Source organism: Dermacentor silvarum, chromosome 4, assembly GCF_013339745.2.
Source record: "Dermacentor silvarum isolate Dsil-2018 chromosome 4, BIME_Dsil_1.4, whole genome shotgun sequence".
Classification (NCBI taxonomy): domain Eukaryota; kingdom Metazoa; phylum Arthropoda; class Arachnida; order Ixodida; family Ixodidae; genus Dermacentor; species Dermacentor silvarum.
The window spans coordinates 130397862-130414452 of NC_051157.2; the positions used below are offsets into that span (position 1 = coordinate 130397862).

Sequence of the window (16591 nt, forward strand, 5' to 3'; positions counted from 1 at the left end):
CCTGAGGCGTGTACATATCCCGTTCTACCACTCTCAATCAACAATACACCAATACAATTAGCAACTCGTGGAAAGGTCGTAAATTCACGTTCGAAGGGAATGTAGTGTGCACCCTGCATGGTAGCATGAATAGTATGTTATTTACTTGAATGAAATGCAGATTTGCTTTCCAGTTATTTTATCCCCATGTTATAATTGGAAAGCATGGTTCCTAAGAGAGAATAATGATTTGAAGTTTACGCAGTTTTGCTCCTTTATGTATGTTCACACTGTTACGGTTGCTACACTACCAGTCCTGTCTGCGACTGCATAGTAGTGTTCCGAGTACGCAGCCCAATTCAATAGAAGAAGTAGGCTTTTTCCTCAGAAAATGTGCTGCTGCTTCACAGCTTGATGCAGACAAGTATTTTATATCTGGATGGTGACTGCAATAGGATGTGCTTTTTAAATAAGAGCGATATGCTGTTTCAAGTGCAATTAAATGCAATTGCAAATGACCTCAGCTTGGGGGATCACACGATGGGAGGCCAATGTGAGAAGGAGGATTTGATATTGTTACGTTTGATATGTTACATTGCATACTGTGACAATATCTTAGAACAAGGCATTTGAACATGAGAAAGCACGACTTATTTTATCTAAAGTTGCTACTATTGGATATGATCAGGGAAGGTACTTATTCGTGACTCCATTTGCAACATGTTACAATGCTGGCTTAATATTTTGCACTGGGTAGATGAAAAAAACCACTGCTTGCACAATATTCAACAAAACAAGGTAGTCATGCTGTCCATGCAGAACAGAACTCATGCACTATTAGAAAATAAATGCACAGGGTGATCGTTTCTAAGTTTTATGGAATTTTTAAAAATCGCCTGTGGCAGATAGCACAATTCTTGTCCTTGAGCTGGACTATTTGAAGAGGCGGATTACTAGCACAAGAGATCGAAACACATATTCAATTAGTTAACGAAACTTTCAGTAATTAACTTCTTAAGTGATTAGTTTACAGCACATATTGCATTTAACAAATGGTAGCTGGAGAGCTTGCAAGACGTATCTGCTTGAAATGGATTTCCAGGATGACACCAGTTTCGAGATATTATTTCCAAAGTGTGGGACAAAATACATGGGCGTTCTAGTTACTTTTGTGCTTCAATGCAGCAGATAGCTTTTTGTTAAAAATGTAAGTTGATCAACAGTGCATTTTTAGGGCAAGTTTGATGGCGTATATCTCCAAACTGGCGTCATTCTGGAAATTCATTCCAAGTGGATATGCCCTGCCAATTCACCGGCTACAATTCGTGAATTGCAATATGGGCCGTAAGTATTTAATTCAAAAGATAGTGCATTTTTGTTAATTAACTAATATGTGCTACGATTTGTCGTCAAAGTCATGTCCGTGTCTCTGACTAATACATCTAAGGACTAGAATTATGATACCTGCAACAGGTTATTTTTAAGAATTCTGTAAAACTTAAAAATGATCACCCTTTATATAGGGGACCCTCTTTGGAACTTTCACAAATCTAGTCATAAACAAAAAGACCAAGGATCAAATCCCGGCCATGGCGGCCGCATTTCGGTGGGAGCGAAATACAAGAACACCTGTGTACTTAGATTTAAACATACATTAAAGAATCCCAGGTGGTCCAACTTAATCCAGAGTGCCTTCCAACGGCGTGTCTCAGAATCATATGATGGTTTTGGCTCATAAAACACTATAAATAAATTTTTAATCTTTAGTAACCTGCTAAAAATGCAACGCAATCACCAAACCAAATTTTTAGCTTGTTTGCGTGATGAGTCCCAATTTCTTAATTTAGTACTTAGGTATTTATCATCGTATGTTTTGTGCTAGTCCATGCAAAATACCACCACTGGTCAGCCTCATTCTACAGTTCACTGTTAACTTTGGGTGGCTTAGTCTTGCAAGCTCAACATATATATAGGCTGCAAAATTGTGGAATGTCTGCCCAAAGTAACAGTTCAAACACATGGTTCTGTATTTATAGTTCAATATGGGACGAGATAAGATTTCTTCAATTATCATTTCTTTCGTTTACTAATTTTATTGTGTTAGGACATGTAGAATAGTATTGACTGGCATGTTTACGATGTAGCTTTTTTTTTAATCCAGACAGTTCTTTAATGGTACAAGGAATGCTTTCGATTTGACAGAAAGAACATATTTTATTATATTTGTTACATTTGCTGTCTAATAAATTTTGTTCTCTTTAGTGTGTGTGTGTCATGTATTTTTCCTTTCAGCGAGTAGCAACTGCTCTCGAAGGCACTGCCGATTACTAGCATTTTCGCGAGGACGAATGCGTGACAGCACAAGGTTTGCCAAGAGGGGCTCTGCGATCAGTGAAAGGAAAAGGAAATCGAAGAAGTGCAGCGGCGGGTTCATTCGTCATTGGACCACGTGTGCGCGTGACTTCGTCAATCCCCAGGGCCGTCGATTGTGTCACGTGTGGCGAGCACGCGGCGAAATGTTTCGCGGCGGGACGCCGCCGCCGCGCTTACGCAGTGGCAGACGGAATACAGCAGGCTAAAGTGTCGGACGCCGGCGATAGCTACAAGCGGCGGTAGTGCTGGCCAAACGCATGCTCGGGCGGCAGCTCCTCGGACGGCCCCGTTCCCTTGAGCTTTGGTGGCCGGCGTCCGACATTTTGACCTGTGGTGATCCGTTGGGGGCTGTGTAAGCGCGTGACCCATCGCCACCAAGCATTTCGCTTCGTGCTCGCCCCAGGTAAACTAAAACGCCTTTAATTCCATCCATAAACTCTCTGATTAATACCAAAAGACGCCCTAAATGCCGCCTTAATGTCAGCGCAAATGCTCCCATTTGGAAATGATAAAACTCCCATTGTGGCCTGCAAAACCTCCCAGTCAAATGGGGGGTAAAGTGGGCATATTACGGTACGCCCGTAGTATGCCGAAGGTATGCCCACCTAAATGGGAGTTTTATCGTACGCCCATTCCATGGGAGCAAAAACATGTACAAATGGAAATGCGCTAGAGGACAAGCGAAAAACGCCCATCTGGTTGTTTGTCTGTTTAGTGTGTACCTCTCTCGCAGTATAGAAATAGCAACAGTCATTGGTCGGGAGAAATTGAAAAAATACAAAGTGTGGGTGGAATTTGTGAATGTTCAGTCATGCTGAAGTGTGCAACGTATTCTTAGTTTCCTGTCTCACGTATGTGCACCAAGTACTGCACTGCTCAAGACTTCGTATTCAGGCTCTGCATCGCGTATTTGCAACATTTGTTTGGAGCTCGAGTTGCGAATCGATGCGGCGCGATAATCTGTTCGTCCCTCTTGAACGAGGTGGTGTAGGATTAGTCCATCTCTTCGTCAGGCAAATTGTTTCTCGTCTGTTTTTCTTTCGAGACAGTGACCATCCTTTCTTGCGTGAAATGTTACAGCTCCGATTAGTTGATTATCTATTTTCCAGGTATAGTAGTGTCATCAAATGCCAAACATGTCACACTGGCTCCTTGGGGCTTTCTCAAGGAGGTCGTTGATTCATTCCTTTATTGAAAATTAGATTCAGCCTCGACTACATTTTCACTGCGAGTCTAAAAGCAATTTCTGCTGCACTGGCGCATTCGATTTTCCGAGATCCTTTGTATCGTGCACCTTATTTAAATCAGCCATATCAGGATGTACTTAGGCGGGTCCGTAAAATGTTTATACCTCCTGGAGCTAAAACATTTTTCTTTAAATTGCATACGGAAACACTTCCTGTTAAATCCTGGTTGAACGCGAGTGTCTGCATCGTGCCGTGGTCCGTGAACTGTCGACTCTGTCCACGTGCTGAAACCATAGATCACTTAAAAACGATTAAAAAGGACGCCGACACCACTCCATACGCAATGAGCTTCCTACCGTTCAAGATTACTGGCGGTCCTCCCTATGACATCTTCATAGCACTCGGTTTATACAGCCTGTGAAGAGCTCGACTGTGTGATCGCTATGCCGAAAGCCCGCGATCTACAAGATCATTCTTTCATGAAAGTGCAGCCTATGTAAGAAGTGTGTACGGTGCGCAGGAACCTCCGCCTGACTGGATGCACTTGTTGGACGCATGTGTGTGTTTGCCCGAGCTTTAAGTGCGTAGCTATGTGCGCACTGTTATATCTTCAGTTTTCTTTTCCATGCATTAGAAAAAAAGAAGTGGGTGTGGAGCCCAGTGGTGGTTATGACGCTCGCCTTCGGACCGTGGCTACCAGGGTTCGAATCCCGCCTCGCCAAGAAAGCGTATTTTGATTTACTTATTTATCTCGCTCTGTCTTTCTCTCTCTGCACCTCCTCTCCTCACTTCACACTCTCTCCACTTCGCCGGAAACTACGAACACCATCGCTCCGTAGGGATAAACCTCGACCTTAAATAGCTCCGCTGTTAAACCATTAGCAGCTGCAAGCAGAAAGATAGGCATCTAGTCCTAGCTTTTTTTTCGCTTTCTTTAGTGGTTGTAGAAAACCTTATTAGTGGCACTACTATTGGCCGCAGTGGCACAGGTTGAGGAAGACGAGGACTGCCTGGCGCGGCATCAAAAGCAGCATAGACAAACCGCACGCCAGGCCGCTCTACGACGGACGCTTCCATGATAAATGTGGCCGCCATCGCCTTCAGAGGCGACCTCCACACATTAAAATATCCGACACATTGAAATGTCATGAGATTCATTTCTTCAAATCACACATTCCAAGGAAAGTCATAAATGCGCACATTTTGCTCTACCATTGAATTGAAAAGCAAGAATAATAAAAATTGACAGGTCGTAAGCCCATTGCTGAGAGACGCCTTCAGCAACTCAACATAAGTGCGCTGATTTGGCGAACTAATTATATTTGCTTACTAGTTTTTAATTCGAAGCATTCTTTGCCTACTTTAGCGACTTTCTGGTTGCTCTCCAAAGTTTTCGCTTTGGAGTCCCGCATGTCATCGCCTCATGCAGGAAAGTTGATGAGAGACAGGCAAAGGCGTAACATTTCTCGACCACTTATGGTTGCCAACTTAATTACCTACATCCTGCGACATGCACTTTCCGCCATAACTTTGCTTCGTCGGACGCAGTGACGAGGCGCAGTGGTTCCCAGTTTTCCTCCTTGAGAAGCAAACATTTTTACTGATAATCCCCTACGCACCGCTGAAACGCTGCATGTCATATGCACTTCAATAACAATATGCCATATGATTTTACGTTTTCGGTACCTTTATTACGCAACTTTGCGCAATTACATCACATTTTCACCAAAATGGTAGGTCATGCATACGAATCTATGGACTAACTTCGGATGGACTTGGTAGGGTTACGATGATTCGATAATATACAGCATCCACAACTGCGATACCTACAGATATGATTCGCCAGCGACGGCGATAGAGGTAATAACGAAATAGACAAAACAGATAACCAAGGTTATAGGGAGCCTATACTGCAAGCGAAGACTTGCTTGAAGGCCAATACCGTAATAGAGGGTTAGCGAGGCCACACCGAGAAAGAAATCACTGCAAATGAATCTCGGAACCATGCACCATTCGCCTAGGCTACCCCTTCTGCTGGCTCAAGAAACGCACGCCAATACCTCATGAAAAAAAGAAAAAAGAAAACGACGCCATGCAACCTTATGGGTTAATTTGTTATATAAAGATAGTCCTTCTGTTAAATGTCATGTTCATCTTCAATCCCGGGCTGTTAAGAACGGTCTCGAGTAAAAATCGCAACAAACAATTATGCACGAGAATGCGTCGTGAAGTGAATGTGACTGTCTTCCTTCTTCAGGAGATCGGTGAAAAGCTGAAAAGGAAAAAAAGGAACTTAGATGTGCCTTTCATTCTGCATTAGTTTGTGCATGCCATCCAAATGACTCTCGCCTAGTTTTACTGTTTCACTGAAATAGTATTCTCGTTATTGTATAGTACTACACCAGTGGGTTTCATATTCGTGCTGATGAATTTCCTCAACTACTGACGGTCTAATGCAACGTGTTAGTCGGCATGTTGACATTTGTCAAGAGACATGGAGTGCTTTACCTCGTGAAAAGTTTCTACTGGGTGTGCAAAGTTTAACTATAACGAAGCAGCGCGGCAAAGCGGGCCCCATCGGCGGCTGACTTAATTGAGGACACGGCTTCGAATCACCCTAAACATTAAAATTCTCATTCCATCTGGTCTAGGTGCTTAACTCCGTCTTTGACAATCCCTCTGGAACCTACGTAGCACACCTATTTCAGGGTATCACCGCTACCTCATTCACATCGACTTTCTTTGTCCCAGCCAATCAACGGCAATGAAATTATCACCGAAAGTGATCCATCGAAAATACAGCCCAGGTGACATCAGCAATGTTGCAAGGTGCACAGCATGAAAGCCAACCTACAGCCACCAGCACATATGTCAAATTCGACAGCGAGCGAGCTATGTGACCCCTGGAGCGCATTTCCGGCGTCTTCGTGTACGTGAGGTGTTTTATGACATAATGACAACTTCCAGAATAGCGACAATATTTTAGTCAAGAATCAAAATATTAATTGCAAAGGCATTTTACATTGCTTCTTTCACAATTGTTTTCTAAAGCAGTTGAAAAAAATCATCTCCGACTTAAATTATAAACTGACTTACTTCGATAAAAGCTGAATAGTAGGCTCAAATAGTGCGTGTTATTGGTTGGACGTGCTTCCACAATAGCAGCTTTCAGCGAGTTCTTAGCATTTCCTGGCTGCTTGCTGCAACACCTACATAGAGCTTGTGCTGAATACTGAGCATACGGCGCATCATATGAGCTGATCAAGTCTTGTTTCACATACTTTTCGAGCTGTGCATTGCCGGACGCTGCCTGTCGATGACTCCCCCCAATCAGTCGCTTTAAAAATTAAGCAAAGTCGTGTGTCTCACTGCGATATATTGCGATGGTCGTTGCGCTTGTAAGTCGCCAAGAAATGGTAGCGTTTTACCTTCCCATAAGCAGTAATATGGGAGACGTGAATTAGCCCATCCAATTAAGTAGCGACTTCTCATGACCTTGCGCCGACTCAAATGCGTGCAGAAATCACATTGCAACTAGTGGCGATATTCCAATACAAACTTTTCGTCAAAGGCAATCGTTCTGAAAGGTGTTTCTTGGCTCATTAAATTGTAAGTTCCGCAAGAATAGTCAGACCATATTCGCTGCTTGGTTGCTTCCTTTCCCTAACGTTCTCGCAACATTTGTGCTGTTAGCGCTACTTCCAAATAAGACCCCTGTTCAACGTAGCGTTGGCTCGCAAAAAAAAACAAAAAAACTGAGACGTGGTCTTTTTTTTTTTTTCTCTTTTTGTTTGCTCTTCGCGACGCTTGTCCTATGTGGGAACTTTTGCTCTTGAGCATAGCAACTATATGTATTGTTAAGGAACCCGTCAACAAACTCGATATTACTACTTGATAGTAAGGCTAGTTCCTACACTTACGACTGAACTCGTTACGTTGTTACAAAGGTTAGCTGCACTGGGCTTTACTCACCTTTAACAAACATACATTGAAGAAAACGTTTTTCCAGGCATCATGTGTTGGTGAGGCTGCCTAGTGCGCAAAGGAAACAAGAAAGTTTTCATACAGTCAGTGAGAGTCGGGGAAACCTGCACGCATAACTCTTCGTACGCCCGCCAATAACGTTTCTGTGTTACACTGTGTATTTGAGCTAAAATTCTGGTAGTTCCTCAAAACAGTGCAGCAAATATAGATTTGTTTTTCCGGCTATTACGCATCGTTGAAAACATTGTGCAGTACCTGAATAATAACTATGCTAATACCTAAAGATCACTAATCACCCTGCAACCGAATTTTTAGGTAACACTTAAATACGGAGTGAAGCCAGTCGGCGCTCAAGGCAGCTCCACTTACCTGAACTACCGCCAGTCCGGCATTTTTCATTCGTTTATTACCAATTACCACAGCGCATCAACACATTGTTGTCGGGAGGAATACAAGTACATGTATACCCTAGAGCCCCACGAAAACAAGAACGGTGCCGAATTTACCGAACTACGTACGCTGCCACGTGCGTAGTCAGGTAAATTGAACGCATAATTTGACACCAGTTAATTCAGCCTACATAGCCATTTTCAAATGTATAAACCTGGAACTTGACTATTAAGACGATTCCGTTGAAGTTTCGTATTAAGCATGTGCCGTACAGTTTGTAACTAAGAAGTTAGTAACGTAAATTATTTAGTGAATGGTTTGCTTTTGTGTTTCCTGTATATCGTTTCCGCCTGGGCAGATAATTCATTTGTAGTAATGTAACTTGACTAAATGTAGCAGTTTCCTTTCTTTTTGCTGGTTCTAAGTAAAAAAAAAACAAATAATCGTATAACCACACCACACAAAATAGAAGAAACTAATTTTACCACCACCTTACAGCAACATGCACTGCATGGCCTTTCAGAAATTATCTTCCCCGAAAAGTGTTCGTCGTGTATAGTAGGATGAAACGGCCGGCGTGGAACACCAGCGTATTTTGTGGCAGATGTAGGGGACGAATATCTCAAAACAAGTGGTACAGATTTCTGCTACGTAACCATGATTTGAATAGTGATCAGCTAAATCGCCGCGATTGCACAAATAGGCTCTATAAGTACCTAATTGAAAAGGTAATTAGCCACTTTCTATAATGAGTTGATCAGCTATTATTACTGTGCGCCTCTGATAGAATATTTCTTTATTTTTTTTTAAGATTACGTAAGCCTCAAGTTCAGGAACACGTATTTAAAATTAATTTCATGTTCAAGCGCCTTCACAAGTGCGTCTGTCTCGCGTGTCCAGCAAAAATAATATGCGGTGGATGGGTGGGAAACGAAAATTACAGATGCGTCTTATTGTTTTAGCAGTGCACCGCGATTTCCAAGGCTAACTGGAGTAGCAATTCCAACGCATACAATTTAAATTTCTCGACACATAGCAGCATAAGTCAGTGTACTAGATACGACTCCTCGTCAAATACAGTCGAGTCCGTTTACAATGAACCGTTCCTTGAGACAAAGATCGTTCGTTATGCATTAAGAACCCTAGGCGCTTCGCCAGATAGCTCCACCGTCGGAATGTATTCAGTGCCATTACCGGCCGCTTTCGAGTAGACGTATATAAAGCCTTCCAGCATATACCCACTCAGCTTCTTCGGTTGTATTGCGTCATCTTCAAACGTCGAAGAGCGCCCTCTAATGAGCGTAAAATTCTACGTATGCGCGAAACGATGCGATGGCGTGTCCGTAATCGAATCTCAAAAAAGTAAAAAAGAAAAAAAAATGACAATAACCGCCGCAACAACGCCGCCCTCACTGCTGCTGAGGCCTCCCGTCCCACTGAATATGAAAATATTTCTGGATGATAAAAGATTGGCGGTTTCGCTCGAACGGCGAAGCACTGAATGCGATAGCAAGGCTTAGGGATGCGCTTGAACTTTCTTGGTCGGTGTTCGAAACACGCGGCTGCGCGAAAATGTCTGACAGCACGCTTTGTAGGGCCTGTAATGACATCGCACAGGAGCCACTACGCTGACTGTAAACAGCCGCGCCAGTAAAATTACATCACTTTCAGGTACGAGCACTGATGCTGTTCTGCACTTTTAATGTTTAATAGTCTGAGAAGATTTAAGATAAAAGGCATGCGCTGTGAAGATTTATGTTTCATGACATTTGTTTGTGGGCTGACATTCTCAAAATTCTGAGGAACAATTCAGTAAAGAACGTAAGACTTGGTGTGACCACCTTTACCGATTGCATAGTGTAGCAGTATAACCCGCATATACGACACAGTTAAGTAAATAGCATACATATACCGAAATATACGCGAAGCCAAGCGGCGACGACGACGGCGATAATTCGCTCGGAGTGTCCATTTAACTGTTATCACAATAGAACACTCGCCCCACGAAACTGTTCCACCTGTAAATTTAAATATGTGATTCCGACAGCGTCTACCGTTTACCGTAGTATATGTTTCTACGCTTTCCTCGCGTTTTCTCTCTCTCCTGCAGTCCATCGCCAATTTTCCATTCTGTAATATTATTGGTTGCCATATCCTCCTGCCACCCTTCGACTTATAGCTCTCCATCCACAACCGTATCTTTTTTACAATTTTCTGAATCCCAGCAGGCGGTGTTTTCTGTACTTTCTCTCCCTCTATCTGTCCTCCTTCGTATAGTCCACCTGTACTTCACTTTGCATGCCGTGTAATAGCAAGGGTTTTTGTGTGTGTGTGTGAATGGATGTTACTGTACAGTACATGATTGTGAATGGATGTGACTGTACAGTACATGATTATTGTCTGTCGCGGCATGCTTCCCGTTTTTTAATTGAAGTATTAGTTTGAATTTTGACGCTGCCGATTTCTTTTATTTTAAAAACGATGTATTGATTGATCTCTTATATGAACAAATAAATTTCACATACTTAGAGAAGTGCATTATTTTTCTTTTTCTCTTTCAGCGACCTGCGTGCATAGATGTATTTGCGAGGTTGTAGACTACAAATGAAATTGAATGCAAGTGGTGAAAGAAGAGCCCATCGCTGATTTTATTCCAACGTTCTCGGCATCTCCTGCCCTTTTCTCGACGCTTAATTTGCCTTGGTAAGTTGCTGATTCGGCAATAGCTAAAATCGCCCTCTAGATGCTCCTCTGACCGTTATTTCCACGGCGACCGACACATTAAAGGCGAAATACCACTTTTCCGAATGATAGCTACGGGATAATAAAAGTCCCACGCAGTGGCCCCATCATAATACTTATGAAATGCAAAAGCAGTGGGAAATAGAGACAGCCGAAGTCATTCTCAGTTCAAAATTAAGCTTTAATGTTCCACAGAACAGCCTTTATGCTATCTGTTACATTATGTTACATTATCTGTTATGCTAACGTTATCCGCGAGTGAAATTTATTACGATAGTAATTCTATGGACACTCTAGGCGAATTTCCGCCGTAATCGTCCTCGTCGCCGTGAGGTTCTGTATAAAGTCCGCGGACAATAAAAAAAATGTCACAGTTTCACCCTAAGGGCGAAGCAATGAATGCGATAGCAACACAGCAATGTCATACGAAGTAAGGTGAGCGGCTTTGGTAGCAATATGAATTGTAGTAAACATGAGCTGATTAAGTAAGCAGGTGTGCTGCGGCGTAAGTAGACCGACATGAAGAGAGACTTGATGACCACGAGAAGGCGCGTGTGAAACGGTGGTGTTGATGAGAAGCGCTTCCCGTGGGCAGCGCGTGCGAAGGGACACACCTGTAGCGCTGCACTGCCGATCCGGGCAGGATTACATGTGTTAGCGTGCGCTGGAAAATGTCGCCCGACCATTACTAACTGAATGAACAAGCGTGGTGTGAGCGCGCACAAACAAACACGAATAGATCACACTGAATGACTGCAGACAACGACTGTCAAAACGCTGGCAGCAAGCATACGCCGCAACGGGCGAAGGTACGTGCGGTCTATCGCTTCAACGGAAACTGAGCGGCGAATGCACGGCGCATAAAGGTCAGAGCCGTGTGGACATAAGAGACGGTGCAGACGAGCAACGAGCGCGGTCGTTGGCAGAGTAGAAGTGCGCCCCCCCCCCCCCCCGCTCCCTCCGGCGCTGGCTTCCTGCTTCCTTGCTTGCGCGTGGGAGATGAGTGCGTTCGCTCTCCGTGATAGCGCGCGTCCCCGCACGCTTCCGCTCGGGCATACGGCGCGCGGCGAAGATTTTATCTATAGGGAACCTCACGGCGACGGCGACGGCGACGCCGACGGCAGAAATCCGGTTGAAGTGTCCATATAATTGCTATCGCAATAAAACGTCGTCGCGCGCCGTACGCTGTATGTGCGAGTGAAAGCATGCGACAGTAAGCCGGCAATCGAGGATCGCGCACAGAAGGGCCGGAAGCGGGAAGGAAGCGCGCAGCCTTCCACTCACGCACAACGCTCCGGAGGGAGGGTAGGAAGGAGGAGGGTCTGCGCTTTGCTGCGGCCGCGTGCTCCCACCGGGCCGGAAGGCTCCGTACTCTGGGGGGAGATTGGACAGGTGGATGGGCCGCGCTTTACTGCGGCCGCGCGGTCCCGCCGTGATGGAAGGCTCCGGGCGGAGGGGCGGGAGGGCGGGGGCGCGTTTTGAGCCGCGAGCAACCACCCGTGCGGCTGTATTTTGAAAGCCATCTGCGACGGGTACAGAGCTCACCATGCGCTGTGTTTTCGCGGCTTAGTTCACGTTGATGCGAGAGACGGCATGAAGGTCAATTCGCTCACTGCTGCACCCGCGCTTCCTTACTCCAGCTGTGTGACAGCCAGTTTCCGCGGTCATCGAGTGAGATGTGTTTATGTTTGTTTGTGCGCGCATGACACCATGCTTGTTAATTTAGTTGGTACGCCTATGGTTACAAGTTTACACTGCCTACCAAACTACTATCCTTACTTCGTATAGCTGTCTATTAATTTGCTATCGCAATTGATCGATGCTTCGCCTTTCGGGTGAAACTGCGACTTTTTTTCAGCTCGTAAATACTTATATATCGATCGTCCGATATTTGTTACAAGCATTTGCCTGTTAGATGCTAATATCAGCGAGAGGACTTTTCTATTTACTTTCTTATATCCCGTACTTCGCAGTATCCGCATCCGTTACATCGGCGTTGCACAGTGCAATACAATTCTACAAGCATTTGCGGTCGACCTCCAGGTATATATTATAGCAATCATAGGTGTCAACTGAGGCTGGCGCCCTTTCGCACCCACCGGCTACGCAGGCACTGAATATGCTCGCCGAACAGCCGGCCCACAGGGCGCGGAAGGCCACCTCGGAGGCGTCGGACAGGCGGCGCGGGCACAGGGCGGCCAGGCTGCCCAGCATGACGCCCATTGAACACAGGTTGCCGAAGCCAGACAGCGCGTACGTGGCCAGCATCGACGAGCGGGCCTGCCGATATGTGACCGCACTGTGGGTCAGTCAAGGCGCGTGGCATTGGAGATGCTCGTAATGAGCAGCGGTTAAACGTTACCGACGCGAACCCTTTACTTAAACGTTGAGGCGACGCGAACCCTTTACGCGAGCGTCAAGCACACTGATGCACACCATGAAGTTGCTTCCTGATTTTTTTAATGCAGAAGTGCCTAAAAAGTAGCTAGAGAAAAATCAGGGACATCAAGCTAGGGCCATAACTATAGAGAGACGTTGTCCCACATGTTTCAGCGAAACCTTTCATTATGAACACTGTTGTAGAAATAAAGAATTTAGGTACGGCCAACGTTGGATTGATATATTCGTAAGCAACAGCTTTTTAAACGTCCCTCAGCATACGATGTTACGTACTAACGCACACATGCATGCACACACACACACACACAAACGCATACACATGTATGGTCACGATTAACAAAATTCGCGCTTCTCGGTTTCCCTTCTCTAGCTATATATTTGGCGACTGGCCGCTCGCGGCACTTTGTGTGTATTCGCGGGCTTCTTTCACGCTCGCAAAAACACTTATTTAGCACGCATTGAGCAACAGAAAGCTGTAAAGTGTGCCCCATCTAATGTTATCTAAGCTGTTCAAGGGAAAAAAAGATTACAAAGCCCGGTGCAAGATACAATCATAAGACCTACGGTGATTGGTCGCCAGACCTCTGACGAACACCATAGGTGTTTATAACTATCTATCTCCGTGTTTTTTAAGTATTTTTTTTCGTTAAACAACTTGGCTAACGTTATCTGGGGCACACGGTATAAGCCCGTTCGCTGGTACTTTCATTCGGTGATAGCAGCCCCTAGTAACACTTAGTGCCCCAAATTGGCAGTAAACGGCCAGAAACTGACAAACCGCAAAGTTGAGAGAAACGCCAAAGGGAGCTATCGCTTTACAAATCGCAGCCTGCTTGCGTGCTTCGTTGCAAAGTACAGGTAAGCGCGTAAGCTGTCTTGCGCTACGTCAGTGCACGCCATTGACGTCACTGTCAGCCTCATCATGCGGACATTTTGTGGGGCTTCAAACGTGCTTTTGGGACAAAGGAACGACAACACTGTACTGCAGACAATAACTAGGTCATTTATTGCGCCTTTTATACGCCAATCTGGACAGCCGAATTATTACGAATAGAACATGCCGATAGGCGCTGACGAATCGAGGAAGTTCGACTCACCGCGACAGGATCGCGGGCGAATATGTTCGCCTCCATTCTGGACACCAACGCGTAATTGTTCGCGTGTACTGTCACGCGAATGGTGTCGCGTTTGAACGATCTAGGTTATCCATGCCGCTGCCCTGCTCCGAAGCCTTTCTCGGGGCGGTCCCGCGAAGCGTCGCGGCGAACGCGCCAAACGTCCGCGCAACTCGCAGACCCCCAAGCCTAAGAGCAACAGGTTACTACTAGAGTGTAGTACACTCTATTACTACTCTCTTTTTCGACCGAGTAACCCCGCCGTTAGGTGGTGTTAGCAGCGAAACACTCGCGCCATCTCTCGTACTAATCTGCAACTACGCCGACGGCATGCGGCGCCCTGCTACGCGGGCAAGCCGGATTACGGGAGACGCGAGAGCCATGCGGGGAAAACAACCTCAGGAGACGCATGAAATTTCGAGCGTCCCCGCAAGTTTTAGCTGATCGTTAATTACTGCCCGCTCCGCTCTCTTTTCACACGTTCAGACGTTACACAGAATTGCGTTGATTTCGTATTTTTAGAGAGCTCGTGTCCCAGAGGCGGGAGCGACGCACAAACAGCTTGGCTGCAAAATGACGAGGCCGCACCTTCACGCTCCACTCAATCGACTTAGCGGAACGAGGGAATTAGGTGCTCTATACGCTCTGCTACCAGCATAAGCGTTGTGCGCGCGTGCACTGACCTTCTTACTGAAGCACTCTGTGCAATGTGTTTGGAAACATCACTGCGTGCGGAGCGGATCGCATTAACACAGCTAACACCAACTAATGCAATAGTGGTGTAATCTGTAGACCGCTCAGTACTACAGTTACTGTATATCGTTGAGTACTACCGGTGCTGTAGACCATTTTGAAACACGCGCCCAGATTCACAGACACAGAATGACGAGCATATGTACACGAACGCGGGCTGTAATTTTAAAACAAAGAATATTGCACCTATTTTAAATGGTTGGTGTCCTTTCGAAGTCGATAAATGTGTCGTGTTTGCCTGACGTGCGCAACCTTTGCGTAACGTGTCTAATGTGCCCGTTCTTCCGCAGGAGCCCCAGCACATTCAACATTAGTAAATGTCGGTAATACGGACACAGAGCAGCCAAAGGAGCGCTTACTAAGTTCGTTATTTAAACAGCTGACCCCAACTATATCTTCAGCCGATTATGCTTGATAGTTAAAATAATTATATTATTCTGTTTTGGGGAAGCAAGCTCGCGACTCCATTGTTTTGATGAAAAAGAATGTCACGTGAATAAGTCTCAATGTTACCCTTATTTGCATATGTATGCTCCTAATAACTTGGGTATGCCTGACGCACACAGGCCTGTTAATGGAGTACCGCTTGATATGCAGCAGTTTCACTACTAAGTCTTACGCCCGCGTTCTTGCAGTGCCATAGATGTTACATAGGAACTTGCCAAACTCGCGAAAGTGTCCTAATAAGTGTTTACGTGGTTAACTCTCTTTTTTTCCTTGATTTTCTTTTTTTGCGACCCATCATTCCGCCACGAGAGCATACGAAATAGTGCGATCACTAAGGATGACCTTCTTTTAATATGTAATTTCGAACATGTAGCAACTGCGGAATTGAGTCTGTGGCCAGGGCATGTGCACTTAGGGACGACAAGCAGAGAAGAATTTGCGGCGAAATGCATTGCCGTTTCATTCTATTCTTTCCTTAGAATTCTCGCCTTACGCACCGAACGAGAATACGTGGCTGCGAATTATACTCGCTTCTGCTTCCTTACAATGCGCTAGGAATTACCGTAAAGCTATCGTTTAAAACGTGGTGCGGCTTCATGTCAATAACGAATGCACTGCCGCGAATCCGCGGCACGTTTGGAGCGAGAGCCTAATGGTAATACCGAACGCATGTCGTGAAGCCGAACCGCGTATAAGTCGCGTTCGCAGTTTGTGTCCCACATAGTGCGGCTTCAAACGCAATTGCATTGCTATGAAGCCACACCACGTTCGAAAGAAAAATATCGTGCTAAATACCACCCGCGATATTGTAAACACCAACCACGTAACAACATAGGTTAGTGTAATCACTCACGGATCTAGTACTCGATGAGCAATGATTTCGGAGGCGTGATACAAAGCGTTAGTGAGCGATAAAGGGAGGCTGTGAGCAGGTGGGAGTACAAACGCTAGTGTCCACGAGTAAGTGGGAACAAGAGTGACTTAATGTATGTAATCACTAACGAAAACCTGAATGACGGTGATTTTGAGGGCACGTGAGTATGAACGTCAAAGAGAGTGGACAACTGTATGTGTGTGAAAGGGTACATGACTATGGGCATGTCTGCGCGCCGTTAGATGTGAATTGAGCCTACTATAGGACCGCCAGTTGGGAAGCACGAGTACGAACGTCACCGAATGCCGAGGAGTGAGAGTGCACATGAGTATGAGAAATACGTAGCC

At 45.3% G+C, this 16591-nt stretch overlaps 1 protein-coding gene across 1 annotated transcript in view; it reads right to left on the reverse strand.

Moving 5' to 3' along the window:
* Positions 1 to 2579: 2579 nt before the first annotated feature.
* The window catches only part of LOC119450626 (uncharacterized transporter YutK), a 57561-nt gene continuing 43549 nt past the window's right edge, over positions 2580 to 16591 (reverse strand). Inside the window, exons 10-11 of the mRNA XM_049666552.1 lie at positions 12755 to 12935; positions 2580 to 2680 (exon numbers count right to left, since the gene is read on the reverse strand). Coding sequence (XP_049522509.1) covers positions 2580 to 2680; positions 12755 to 12935 — 282 coding nt within the window. The remainder of the gene's footprint in view (positions 2681 to 12754; positions 12936 to 16591) is intronic.